Raw genomic sequence first — 14,362 nt, 5'->3', positions numbered from 1 at the left:
TTACCCGTGGATGTTTTTATTTTGCAATTTTTCTTGTAAATTTATGAAAAGATATAGTGTGTGACGCGTGATTAGTTTCCATTTTTTGTCCTCAATCTCAATACGTAAAAATCCAATATGGCGCCCATAAGAAAGTATTGGCCTGTACCTCCTATATCTAGCCCCTTATGGAAAGTTTCAGTTATTCTCAAAAATTTCAAATGCGTTTAAGGACATTTAACTTACACTGTATCTCCCACCGTTACTGAGATCCCAATTGTGAACCACGAATTTAAATCACCCTGTACTGACAGAATTATGCAAAATCTTTTAAAAGGAAACATAAAACTAGCACAAAAACTGCTGTCCTGAAACTTCTGGAAGCGAAGAATATACCTAAATACTTTGTGCAGAAAACTGACATGAGGAAAAGTAAGTTAAATGGGAAAGTGTAATTGAAACCGACGGGTTCAAATAATGGAACAGAAGAGAGGTATTAGTTGGTAAGAAAAAAAAACGCAGCCGAAAGTAACTTTCATAACAACCATCTTATAAATCCCTTAGAAAAATGTACTTTTCATCGATCATGCATCTCTCATATGTGTATGAGCATAGCGGACTGTACCAATAATTTATTAAAATAAATTATAATTTGCTGAATTTTTATTTAGTAAATAGTTTTTTTCATATATCAATAAATTTAGTAATGTTACCAGTTAAATTACATTAAAAAAGGAAACATGGACATTTAAATCAATCAAAAATCACATTGTAAATACAAAATGTTAACACTGAAACTTTATCGATGTGAACTAATAGGAACATCTATTATTCAACACACAGCAAATATTTAAAATCCCACAAATCTCATTGCACTAATCGATGGAAATATCGTATGTCTAATAAGACACTATCAATCAACAATACTTTATTAGTAATACTATTAGTTTAATAAATACCTACCATAATGATGTGAACACTGATAGGTATTTGTGATATTTACATAAGTACATACATAAAAATAATTAACATCTTATACTTTACAGTACTTCTAAGCGTGAAATTATATTTCCAAATACACAATTCCTATGGAGTACCATATGTTAATCGGACAACTTATCATAAGTGTAAGTATATTGTTAATATAATTTTTTCTAGTTCCCAGATAATATTTACACACACCAAGGCCAATTTTATTGGCAAGTATGACTAGAATTCAACTGTCTTAATGTTTCTAGGAATGAAAAACGATAACGTATGTAGGAATTAGAAGAAATCTTACATGGCACAAGTTTAAATGAAATTTAATTTGATAACCTTCTATTGCATAACATACAAAAAGGCAAAGACATAACACTGTAATAAGCAACATAGTACCCGTTTTAAGTTTAGTTGCGGAGAGATCCTATATTATACTCTTCTTGAAACCTACATAAGTCATAACAATAATAAAAGACGATAATAATGAGGTTACTTGATGATACTATAAGTTGTGTATTGGGCATTTGGTAAGTGTGTTAGCCCTAGTGATTCAAATAAGCACCTGGTTGAAGTATTAAATACAATAGAAATGATGCATGTGACCACAGGCGAATTTTAAAGACATTGCAAGCTCCCCAATTATTTTCATGTACACATTTTTTTCTAAGTTTAATGGAAGAGTTACTGTATTTGCATGCGTTCTTGTACCTAACCCCACTACACCAAATGGAACTGACTATTAAGTTTCAAAAAATTGAAAAACGGAGTATATATCCAGTGCGACCCTCAGCCACTTTTTTGTGACCACAAACAGAATCTGGAGCTCCGTCTGTTTGTTTTAGATATTTTGACATAGAATCCATAGAAGCATTGTTTAATATTTAATCAATGCCCAAAGCTAGTATTTTTTAACTGCAATACCCTGTATATCAACTTCAATTTTTTGCACTCTTTTTTCTGATTACATTGATGTACTATGCGATCAAAAATGCGTTGCTGTCGAGTCATCTTTGGAAGTTTTGGTTACATAGGAAATCGTACTTAACTTGAACTTCCAAGTGTGACTCGACAGCAACTCATTTTTGATCGCCCGTTATAATAAAGTATCATAACCTATATTCTTTATATACCTAATTAGATATTATTATGTATTATATCATATCTTTAAAATTTTTGAAATGGCAGTTAACCATTTTCATTCATTGCTATCGGATGCCTTAGTTACCACGTATCCAATAAACAAAACAAAATCTTGATGAATTCATGGTCTACTGTTTAAAAACTGTAAAAAATCAGGTTTTTATTTTTGGTTCATGACTAAAATTTAAAAAAAATATAGGTTGTGATACATCAATGTAATAAAAAAAATGCAAAAAAATTGACGTAAAAACACACAGGATGTTGCATTTAAAAAATACCAACTTTGGGTCAAATTTCAGAAAAGTCTACACAAAGTTGTCGGACCTAACCTTATTTTTGAAATGAAACAGATGACATATTAATTCACTTCCCAAAAATATATGCGCACAATATATGATATTCAAAAAGATTAAAAAAAGATAGAATAAATATTTTTAAAAAATTAAAAAAAAGTTCAAGTGACCCAAAAAATAGTTTTCAATCTTTTATGAATTTTTTGGGCGTTATATTTTTAAAAAAGAATTTAATATGCTCTTTTTAGATTAAAATATACCGGGTTACATTTATAAAAACGGTAGGTTATTCATTCCACAATCGTCATGAAGAAACTTTTGTATACAACATTTTTCTGTATACCTTTTGGTTCTGAAATTGACCATTTTTTTAATATCCCCTATATCCTACAAAATTTTTTAAATTTTGATTTTACTATTTCAGGTTTTACGCACGTGACGCCATATTATTTTTTTTTTATAGAAGTAAAATAACCTCTATACAGGTGTCAAAAATGGGCCACCACACTATAGCTACGGCAGGTGCTGGAGAACCTGTGTAAACATTTATTCCACTCTATGCAAAAGAATGCACATTTACAATTGGCACTGTAACATTATACAATTGAGGTTTTGGGAGGAGAATCTTACGGTTCTGAAGAAATTGAAAAATGAGATTAACGTTAACCCTCCGGTACCCGGTAAGTGCACTTGGTTTTGGTACACTATTACTTTATTTCACAACTTTTTTTGCAAATGAATCAAAAGTGTGCCCATAAGATTGATATCGGTCTGTGAGACTGAAACAGGTAATCGATCACTGATTTTCAAGCGGGTACCGGAGGGTGAAACACCTGGAATTGAACATGGTGAGAAACCTATACAGTGAAATTCACGTAACCAATTCGTTAAAAGTTTTAAAACTTGCAGTGAAATAGAAATATGAAATTTAGTTCACAGCCATAATCGATCATAGCGAATTGAAAGATAATAATTACAAGAGAACGTCGCTGCTGTAAATACCGGAAGTTGGCGCCATCTGGGTTAGATAGAAACATACCATTTTCTATTTTTTTTGTAAATGCGCCATTTTATTCTGAATTCAACGCAATTAAGATTTGCGTACCTATCTATCTATCCTAGTTTTTGACATATGTCAATTTTCCTCTAAACATTTGGAAGCTCCATTCAAAAATTCATATCTCTTAAACGGTTCATAATAAGCGAGTGCTCATTTTCATATAATCGAATCATTTCACTCCAAGGAATTTTTTGAGTGACCGCTGAAAGTCTTGAAAAAGGACTGCAAAATGTCAAAAACTTTCTGATGTTCCAAATGAATAGAAATTTGAATTTTAGGGCCACTGTGGTAGATTTTCAGTTATTGGCATTTTATTATTCTCACCATAAATAACCAACAAATTAAAAACAATACAATGTGAATAAACTGGACAAACTAATTTGAACCTAAGATAACACTGTTAATTCGAATGGCATTTCAAATAGTTTGCTTCCAAAGCCTACCACACCTAATGAAAGAATAAGAATATTTGATTCAAAAAATGCCAATAACCAAAAACTACGGGATATAGGCACACAGGATGATAATATAAGTGAACCTAAAATTAAAATCTACATTAATTTTGACTAATCGCCGCAACCCTGGAAACTTTTTCAGCTGGCACTCAACAAATTTCTTAAGAATTCAAGGATTCGATTGTACAAAAGGGTACTCACTTTTAAGAGATATCGATTCGCAATGGTCGATTATGGTTGTGAAGTTAAACACTTCTAACGAACGGGCTGAGTGAATCTTCCTGATTAAATTTGTTATTTCCATTCTTCTACATGTTACCCAGGGAAAAACTTAAGGAATTAGATAAATTATTTATGATTTATTCTATAAAATCTTTGTCATTTATTATTTATTATTATTTCTTAAACTGTAAATTCGATACCAGCACCGAGAAGAATTCTCATCCTTCCGCAAACATTTCAAACAAAAACATTATTCTCTGAATTATAACATGCATATATGTATGCTTGTACCTCTTTTTCTGTTGTATTATCCTCCATTGTTGGCAATTACTGTTTTAAATAAAGTAGTTCGCATCATTTTATTGTCAAGAATGATAATATGAACGTCAACACTTTTCAAATCGCAACAGGTAACGCATGCGCTATTGAACGGGCACGTATGCAAGCGCTACTGTATGGCCATATAAGCAGTTTTTTGTGTCTTGTTTAAGTATTTTTGCCGCCACAGAATGTTCAAAATCACATGAACTCAATTCAAACAGAAAAATCTAGTAGCATCATAAACAGGTGACCTACCAAGGTCTTATAGAGCTTAATATAAAACAAGAAGATCACAATACCCACTTCATAAAAAAGAAGCGGTTGACCATGTATTGAAAGTGGACTAACTGTAATCATTTTCAGGTCATCTTCAGGACACCCTGACTATTTGCTTGTCAATTTTCAAGAAAATGATGTACTGAGGCTGTGTGTTTGGGAACTGAACGTAGAGAGAAGATTACGTCATATGTCCAATTTAGTATCTTCCATTACTAACTACAGACAAACAAAATTAATTTGATATTAAAACAAACCTTCGTGTTACCTTGACTTACACTACACAATGTCAATGTTAGAAAGTACAATTGCAACTGCATCCAATGCGGACTGTGTAATTCGTAGTAATTTAGTTTCTGCCCGTGGTCCATGCCCAAACGTTTTATTAATTGCAGTTATTGCATTAAATAGACACTTAACACCAAAATTCACAAACCTTTCTCTTTGTTCTCATGCTAATCAGCAACAAATTACGACGTGTAAAATTGACAAATTATTGCTACATTTTTCTAAGCTTGCCGCAGATATACGTTGTTAACACAGACGGCCTAACAATGTTGTTGCTTAGCTGCCATGATAGGTCAAAGAAGGAGATCGCCCCCTAGAAATGGAGGATACTCCTGTGGCAATACGAAAAATATCGGTGTCCTGACCTAACTCCTTTGGGGCTGAGGCAAAATTTATAAAGATTGTCTGGCACTCTTTCTTTGTACCCCCCATGGTGTTCGCAAATGCTTTGCAATTAGATAAAAACATCGAATACACACAAAATTGAAAGACGAAATGATATTCAAGTGTTAAATGCAATTAAGTAGGCACACCCTGTACATAAAATTTAAAATCTTTTTTACATAAAATAAATTTATCGACTAGGCTTCCATTTTGTAATACACTACTTATAACAACGAACCCTAACCTAAAACATTAACTATTTGGAAATTGCTTTTAAATACTATTGATAAATTTAAACTATGCAAACCTTTAAACAGCACTGACATGTAGCGGTTGCGGCACATCGTCCGACGTTCCGTCGGTGAAGGCGACCGACACACGATCACCACTTCCGTAATGCATTTCTATACTCTCCGATCCCAAGCTATTTCTCTGTGGAGTGGGACTATTTTTAATTACCTTAGGTTTTTTATTCAACCCCGGCAGCTTAGGCAAATGTTTAAGCGCACTGCTACCTGATCTTGTTCGCGTCTTCTCGTTATCTTCTTGCTCCTCCGTAATTGAGCTGAGCACGCCTTCCGCGCTCTCATCAGCCTGAATCGGAATATCATCTGCACGCAATTTTTTCCGTCACTACCAGCGGTGGTGGAGTCAATACTTTACCTGGAAGTTTTTTCGTCCTAAACGATGCATTCGTTATCATCGACTTGGAGACCACGTGAGGTTGCGGCGCCGCTACAGGAACACTAGGCGATCGATGGAACAGATTTTGAATCGCGTGAGAAACTAGTAGCACATCTAAAACGGACACGTTGACTCAATCGTAATAAAAAATTTCGCCTAACCTGGATAACATTCGTATATACCTCGACGCGTTACTTCATGAAACGTATGGGTAGACTCGTTGACACCGCGCACCACACAGTGGTAAATTACGTGGAGGAATTCTAAGAGCAACGGACTAGATACTATCAAACGATGTGAGATTGAATTATATGAACTGTCACTATCCACCGATGCTCTGGAACTTCCACTACTTGCAAACCCTTGGCTAACTAATCTGGAAAATAACTAATTGTAGTGTGCAGTTAGTGTAATAAATAAATTCAAATAATGAAATATTTTCTTTAGGCACAAATATACACAAACATATCTCGTTTTTTTAATAACATTGTGGAGATATATACAGGGAAGTTTGCTTTAATGTATACATATAGGCCATGTATACTTAAAAAAACAAGTGAAAAGGTTTTCGCCCTAGGACGAATAACTTCAGCGCATTTCCCATGCATTGATGAGTACTTTCCAAAATGCCATACATTGTTAAAAATTCAAAGAAATATCTCCATAAATAAGAAAGTTGGCATTGCGCAATCTGCGCATGCGCACATCTGATTTTCACTATATGTGATATGTTTGCCTTTACCAGAAGTATCTGTGGTTAAAATTTCAACAAAATATATTAATAAATAAGAAAGTTGACATTGCGCAGCCTATGAATGAACAGTTTAATCGTCAAGATTTTCCTTGGCTCAGATGCCAGAGCTATACGCTACAGAGTGCAAAAGGAACGAACTAAATACCTCGAAAACTAGTTAAGACCTCGGATAGACGGATGGACAGAGTGGCTGCAATAGCGCACCCAACTTCGTTGGAAAATGCGCTAAAAACGGATCAAACGCATGGAATCATGGTACTTATGTATCACGGAATAGATGGCTGTAGGCAACCTTGCACGCGACAAACTGGAGCCGTTATTACAGTTCTTAAACTGTTACCACCCTCCTTCCGTGTTAACATTTCATCTTCATCACCTTTGCTATACATCTTTGTGTAAAAAAATCACAATTTGATGCAGATAATAATGTACGTATGTACAGGGTGTCCCATTAATAATGACCACAGGCCATATCTATGGAACCGTTAATTGCCGTTAATTGCACAGCTTTGGGAAAAAAAAATTTTTCACAAAAGGTGCCAAGAGAAATCGCTGGAAATTATTTTCAAGTTTATAACTTCGCCGTTTTTTTGAAAATTTCAAATGGAACGATATAATTATTATATGATATCAAATAAGATGAAAAAGTGAGAATATCTGTGAAAAACCGTATTTTGATATCTGTTTTCTAAGCAGAGATATGGCGAAAATACAAACATTCAGAAATTTTAATTGCAATATTTATATTCATCCAAATTGGATTTGAAACAAATGAACTAATACACATAGTAACCGATAATTATGTCAATGTGAATGAGGCGATGGCAGTTCAAAATTAACACTCAATGTAAGTTTTTAAATTATGAGCTACAAAAAAATTATTCAAACTTTAAATCAGAGAAATATGAATATAAATAATAAGAAATAATAATTATCATTAACGTAAATGTTCAATGTCTGCCATTATTTTCGATATAAATACCGAAATACGAATCTCTGCTGTGTAGAGAGAACAGTTGCTTCAACTTCAGCCATGGCTATGAATTACATTTCTCACCACCATATCAATTCTTGTAGTTGGCCTTGTTTGAAAGAGTACGTCTTTTATCCTTCCCAACGAGTGACCTAACTGGCCGTGAAAAAATACTTCCTCTTTCTATCCATTTAACAGGATAGCTCAGATTCAAATACTCTCGCTTACCCACTCTCGCACTCATCGTGGTGATAATTCGCACGAATACGTTTAATGAAATGATGCTACAGACTGTGATAAACTTTGACAGTTTTTTACGTGGTATTGTGTTCCTTTGGTTTCAAAGCCAACTTGAGTGAGTATCAATTTTGCAATTAAAATTTGTGAATGTTCATATTTTCGCCATATCTCTGCTTAGAAAACAGATATCAAAATGCGGTTTTTCACTGATATTCTCACTTTTTCATCTTATTTGATAATATCATATAATAATTATATCGTTCCGTTTGAAATTTTCAAAAAAAATGCAAAGTTCATGTTAATGTCACATCGCGCCCTCTACCATTCAGCACATTTACTAAAACGACTCTATTCATGTAAAATCTGATTCCACGAAGAGACCTCTTTCCAACAAGACCTATTATGTAAAAATCTGTTAGCCTACTCCGAAGTTCCCTTCCCACACCCCTATTTTATGAGCTAGAGCAAAATGTGCTCCATCAAAATGATGCAAAATTGATACAAGATTGGTGTGCATGTATTTTTTATGCATGTTTGTTGGGTATATTTTAGAAAAAAAGTCATTTTTCTACTTAACCATGAATCGTACGCCCTCTAGCGGAGAAGCTAGAAACTATCTCAGCTAGAAAATAATTTGCAGAGATTTCTTTTGGCCCTTTTTATTAACAACATTTTTTTCCCAAACCTGTGCAATTAACAGTTCCATAGATATAGCCTATGACCATTATTAATGGGACACCCTGTACTGACAAATTTAAGCGCAGAAAATCCATGGCAACCATTGTCCCAATAATCGTTGCCATGGATTATAAGCTACGCTTAAGCTTAAATTTGTCGGTGCATAGGGCCATAATAGCCAACCCTAATTTGAGATTGAATACTCAAGTTACTGTCTAAAAATTTCAAATGCAATTTTTAGTCACAAAAAGGGCAAATTTGCCCCCATTTAACCTACGCTGTATCTGGAACCGTTACGAAGATCCCAATGGCGAATTTGAACGACCCTGTATATCTCCCACATAGTAAATGGCAGAAAAAACTGTTTATACGTTCTTTGTAGAAAATGAGCTTTCATTTTGGAAATATAAGCAGTTAAAGAAGTGATAGTTTTCAAGATATTGAGGAAAAACCGAAGAAAAGGGTCTAAAATATAAAATGGCGGTATGTTGCGCACCCCCCACATATGGGGTTTTTGGATATGTTCAAACCATTCTAACCAAAATGATGACAAACCGTTATTTTGGCATTTTTTTGCTAACGCCATTTTAGGGTATTCAAATGTAGACCGAGGGCCAAAATCAAATAAATATTAGGCAATGGTTATTTATTATATAAGAAGATAAAGGGATATTTTAACAATTGAGTGAATTAACTTTCCCGTTATCGTCATGTATAATAATACAAAACTTTATTTTACAGCAGAAGCCAAACGAATCATTGTAAAGCTTCCGGCAATCCTGAATTTAATTTAGACATCAAAATTAGCAAGCTTAGGTTCTACCGTCGCGGTCGATTCCATAGAAACAGCATTGTCATATGTTACGAACGTCACTTTATTTCGTGCTCCGCGTCACATTTGAAAGAAAAATAGATGTCATTAGAATGCACAATCATCTGTTTCACTTTATCTACCCTTGCGGTTAAAGTGATCACTTTATTTACCCTTACGGTTTAAGAGCGGCTTAGTCTACCGATTCAAACCTTTGTTTCCCTACGTTGTCAAAGATGAGAGCGAGCCACCCTCTAGTGAAAAATGTAAATATTGTTAACGTAATTTCGGTTTAAGCATTGGAAATAGCGGTCGGGACATCCTGTATGTAAAATGTTTCAATTTATTTAATAGGACCTGGTAGAATTTCTTTCGAATGGACACAGAAATAGAAAAAGTTGATGAATTGTCATTTTAAATTTAGTTATTTATTGTAAACTTAGTTAGTTGTTTAATTAATTTAATTCTATTTTTTGTCTAAAACGCATAAATAAGGAAACATTTAATCGTAATGTGGAAGTTTAATCTGGTCAGGTGTTTGTTGAAAAGAAGTATTTATTGAAAAAGTTAAATGGTTCTATGATAACAATACCATGTGCGAGATGAGCAACGCATGTGTTTATCAATACGGGCGATGAAGCAGTGTTTCGAGTATCGCCAGAAAACTACTATATGTATGGAATTAATGAATGGAGGTGGTCTCTTTTCTAAATACGAAAAAAGAAAGATAATGCTGTTTGCGGGTCGATTGTAAAAGCGTATGTCAGTGTTGCGCTAAATTTTTACGGGTTTTAAGGTCTTGTGCCTGAACTTGAGAAGACGAAGTCAAGTTTTGTTAAAGTGTTGTTTGTTTCAAAAATAAAACTAAGGTTTGAGAACCACCAGTGCAGTCACTTTTGGACCATGTCTAGCATGCCGTATGGATCGTCCCCACAGCCGTGATGAATGTTTCTGTGGGCCTGCCTTCCCCTAATCACACCAGGATCAGGCCCTGGGGGAGACTTACGACAATGGGCAAAGGGATTTTTAAACCATGGAGGATGCGAGGTAGGTTACAGTCAAATTCTAGTTGAGGCAGACAAGCGGCTTCCCATACTGGAAGGCAGAGAGGTTTCTCTTATAATTTGTTATAGGTAAATGTCGTAGCTGAATTATAAACATTGTTTACTAATAGGCGCTTTCGAAAATTGGACCGGTTTAACCCGGTTGGTAGATATTGCTATGGTAACCCTTATTGCCACAATTGTTTCAATAGTAATTTTTACCAACCGGTTCAATTTTCGAAAACGCCTAATGTAAACTACATCAATGTCGTTTTAGTTGCCTACACTACAAGGAGTAAACATTTCCCATAGCACAGTAGCCCAATTTATGAGTAATAATACAAAAATAATAGGGGTAACCTTTTACTATCTATAAATGGAAAAACTAAAATAAATTGCTTTACCTACCTAGAAATGGTCCTGCATCCGTACTCAAGACAATCTACAAATATTTTTCCAATATGCTGATTATACAAAAACATAAGAGCCGTAACGACCCGTTGTCGATTTTGTGCATTTAAGTTTTCTACTTGAGGTAATGGGCCCCAGTTCACCAATTTACTATTACATTCCTCCCAACGTCTAAGAGCGTTTTCGGCGATAAATGCGGGTTCCAAATTTGATGAATCGTGATAAATAGACGATTGAGCTATGCTTGGCACACGGAAGGAGATAATATGAGACTGGCCCTTATTATCGACAACCTAAACTTTTAAGAAATTAGGTACAAATTCTGAATTATTTTACTTACCTCAAGATTGTAAATACTTAATAGTAGGGTCCCCACGCTCGGAAATCCTTTTGTATTCGCCAAATTTAGTAATACTAATGAAGGAATGTATTGCATAGTAAAATACTTTAAATTTTGTTCCCCGGATCTATAAAAACTAAAGAGTTGTTGGCACACTCTATCTAGGAACTGAAAAAAAAAAAGTTGACGCGCATACAGCACAACTAAAAGCAAACGTACATTTTCCACCTTAGATTTATTGGGATCTTCCAAGAAGGCGTACAATGCCTTCATCACTTCGTAGTTCTGTTCTTGTTCCGTCGAATACGTGTGAATTTCACTCTCCGTAAGTGACTCGTATTCCTCTAGCCAATCCAAAATTAATACATCTGCCATAATTGATATCTTAAATGAAAACTGTTGGTGTTAGAAAGTTGGGTTATAATAAAATAGTTTTCTTATTAGTCATGGATGTGGATGTATCAGCTAATTTTTTAATGGAAAGTCTATATTTCGAATTCGCCCGCATCACAACAAATTAAAAACAGCTCAAAATTTAAAACGATATAATATGCAACAGCTGAAACTGTCAAAACTGTTCCATTTTTTTGAAAATTGAGGTTAGTATTGTAAATAGGTTGTAGGTCAAGGACAATATGTAGTTACGTACATCCTTGCTCGAAGGACAAATAATTTTGTTGTGGATACTGGGAACAAGAAATTTATTTCTTATTCTGAGGTGTTGGTGTCGTTTTTTTGTGCAAATCAAACGGCACTTTTTATATAGGACTTATTAGTCACTTTACTTTTATAAAATAAATTTTGAATTATGGAAAACATCCTTTCAGTTCTAAAGGCGCTGGTTCACCAAGCACGCCAGAAAAGGGGTGCCATTGTGCCAAAGGTTTGCCTTTGTGTATTGGATTTTCTCAACGCTACAGAACCAAGCACAGGAACCAAGGCACGGACGTATCCTGCTGCCTGATTGGCTAATGCAAACGCCCATCTCTTTTAAACAATGGACCGATTACCTGCTGTTGAAGTAGAAATAGAGAAATAGCTAATGTCGTCAACAATAAAGTGTTAATAATATAAGAGAAACTCTTATATGATCAATATCCGATAAACATTTAATTCTATCTTCGATAAAATCATTATACGATCCGCGATATTATATTATAATAACACAATATACTGGTACCGGGCTGCGTATTGGCATTCTGTACTATTATTCAGAGCAGCTCTGGTCTGATTCGCAGTATAGTATGGGTTCACGTTATGCGCAATTTGATAATACCATTGAATTCAGATTTATTATTCAATGATAGTACAGAATGCCAATACGCTACCAGGCTACCGGCACGTAAGAAGGCGAAATATGACGCATCCCCACTATTCACATTCTTATATTAACCTACTTCTGGACCACTAGTGCGTCATGGTCCACGGAGCCAGTTGGCTCTTCCTGCAGACTTGAAAATGGCCAAAATCCTTCAGACACAACCGCGCGAAAATCACGCGATTACCGCCGTGTCTGAACACAACCTAAATTGGTCATCTGCGCATAGCCCGTTCTCGCTTTCGTAAGGGCCGGTATCAGTACAAATATACATAATGACGTTTTAATCGAAATAGTTGAGCACAAGGAAACAAAAGAAAGTATTTTAGCAACATTAAAGAGAAGAGAAGAAACAGATTTCGAAAAATAGATTTTTCACCCCCCTGAAAAAGAGGTGAATTTTTTTCGAAAAGCCTTAATATCTCGGAAACGGCTCCACTTTACGGGTTGAAAAAGTGTTTACTAACATTGTGCTACCCAGCGCAGCTCTGTGCGATGAGAAAAAAAAGATTTTTCATCCCCATGAAAAAGATTTTTTTTCGAAAATCCTGAATATCTTGGAAACGGCTAAACTTTACGGGCCACTTTTACTTCGAACATTTTCGCTTAAAATAGTTTTGCCGCAAATTGCAAAATACTACTTTCCACTTCCACTCCTTTTTTTTAAGTTAAAGAACCTGTTTTTATCGTGTTAAGAGCTAATAATATTAAGAGAGGTGAGCTGCTTAGTCGACATTACCATGAAATTATTTTTTCCAAAAATCTTAGCCGAGATATAATGTGTTTGTTTACAATATTAAGATTGCTAGAAATGTAGGTACTTCACTCCGTAAACAGATGGGCGAAGGTTGGCCATATGTAGGATCTTGTATTACACGGATGGATGGATGGCATTGAGATTATCTATGAGTTCGAAATTTTGTGGTCAGTGGCTTAATCTTAATGCGATTGACTTTTACTATACGGAATTGTCTTTGCTCTAAATCAGCATGTATCTACCTAATACGCTGAATCACGCTCCATCAAAACATCCGCCAAACCAAATGTCCCTCCACCGATAAGTACCGCCGCCGAATCGCCTCGCCGCCTAAACGCACTCCGCCGGAACGTCGCGCACCTGATGAGATGGGGCGAATTTGTGCCACAGACATTTCTGTTAAAATTCGTTTCCTGAGAGGGACTTTTAGTTATCATTTCATCTGTACTCTGTTGTACGTTAGAATTTAAAAGGGGGAAGTATGTCATATCATAAGATCATTGGAAAAACGACTACCTTTTTGAAAGACAATATCAGTGTAACGCACTTAACGTGGCATGGCATGAAATATAGTCCATTCCTTCTATATATATTTTTTATACATAGGTACGTACACTTTCAAGAACTAACACACACGTCAACACCAGTTTTTTGTTCTGGGGTCAACACTTCACCGCGAAGAGACTATCCGAGCGATGGGCATTACTGCACCAAAAAAACTGTTACGAGATCGAACTGCGGTTGATGTCGAATCTCATCTTTAGGCTTGCATTTCCCAAAAACGAGGTACAAGTCACCTGTCCCAGGGACGAGACCCTGCTAACAAAAATTCTTCGGTTTTTAATCCATGTGTGATATGAGTTACGATTTAATAACTTCAACTTATCCCGTAGTTTAAACATGCAAGTACACTAGAAACTAAACCCAAATTTTTATGAAAATCGGTGCTGTTTG

At 35.1% G+C, this 14,362-nt stretch overlaps 1 protein-coding gene across 5 annotated transcripts; it reads right to left on the bottom strand.

The window, feature by feature from the left end:
- Window positions 1-959: 959 nt before the first annotated feature.
- On the bottom strand, window positions 960-11,951 carry LOC116170834 (hyccin). 5 transcript variants are annotated; one of them, XR_004145326.1, is made up of 8 exons: window positions 11,553-11,951; window positions 11,334-11,501; window positions 10,991-11,286; window positions 6,245-6,459; window positions 6,063-6,197; window positions 5,915-6,010; window positions 5,707-5,844; window positions 960-4,946 (listed from the first exon to the last, which is right to left on the bottom strand). XR_004145326.1 is itself a non-coding variant. In XM_031487360.1 (7 exons), exons 1-6 carry the CDS (start codon window positions 11,706-11,708, stop codon window positions 5,709-5,711), a joined length of 1,272 nt encoding a protein of 423 aa, XP_031343220.1. In that variant the 5' UTR covers window positions 11,709-11,951; the 3' UTR covers window positions 960-4,946; window positions 5,707-5,708. The 5 variants fall into 5 exon arrangements, 3 of the variants coding, with proteins under 3 accessions (XP_031343220.1, XP_031343221.1, XP_031343219.1); XR_004145325.1 differs by having other exon boundaries at window positions 4,996-6,010; XM_031487360.1 differs by having other exon boundaries at window positions 5,707-6,010.
- Between the last annotated feature and the right edge of the window lie 2,411 nt (window positions 11,952-14,362).

Source organism: Photinus pyralis, unplaced genomic scaffold (assembly GCF_008802855.1).
Source record: "Photinus pyralis isolate 1611_PpyrPB1 unplaced genomic scaffold, Ppyr1.3 Ppyr1.4_LG5, whole genome shotgun sequence".
Classification (NCBI taxonomy): domain Eukaryota; kingdom Metazoa; phylum Arthropoda; class Insecta; order Coleoptera; family Lampyridae; genus Photinus; species Photinus pyralis.
This window is presented reverse-complemented; position numbering and strand designations above follow the sequence as displayed.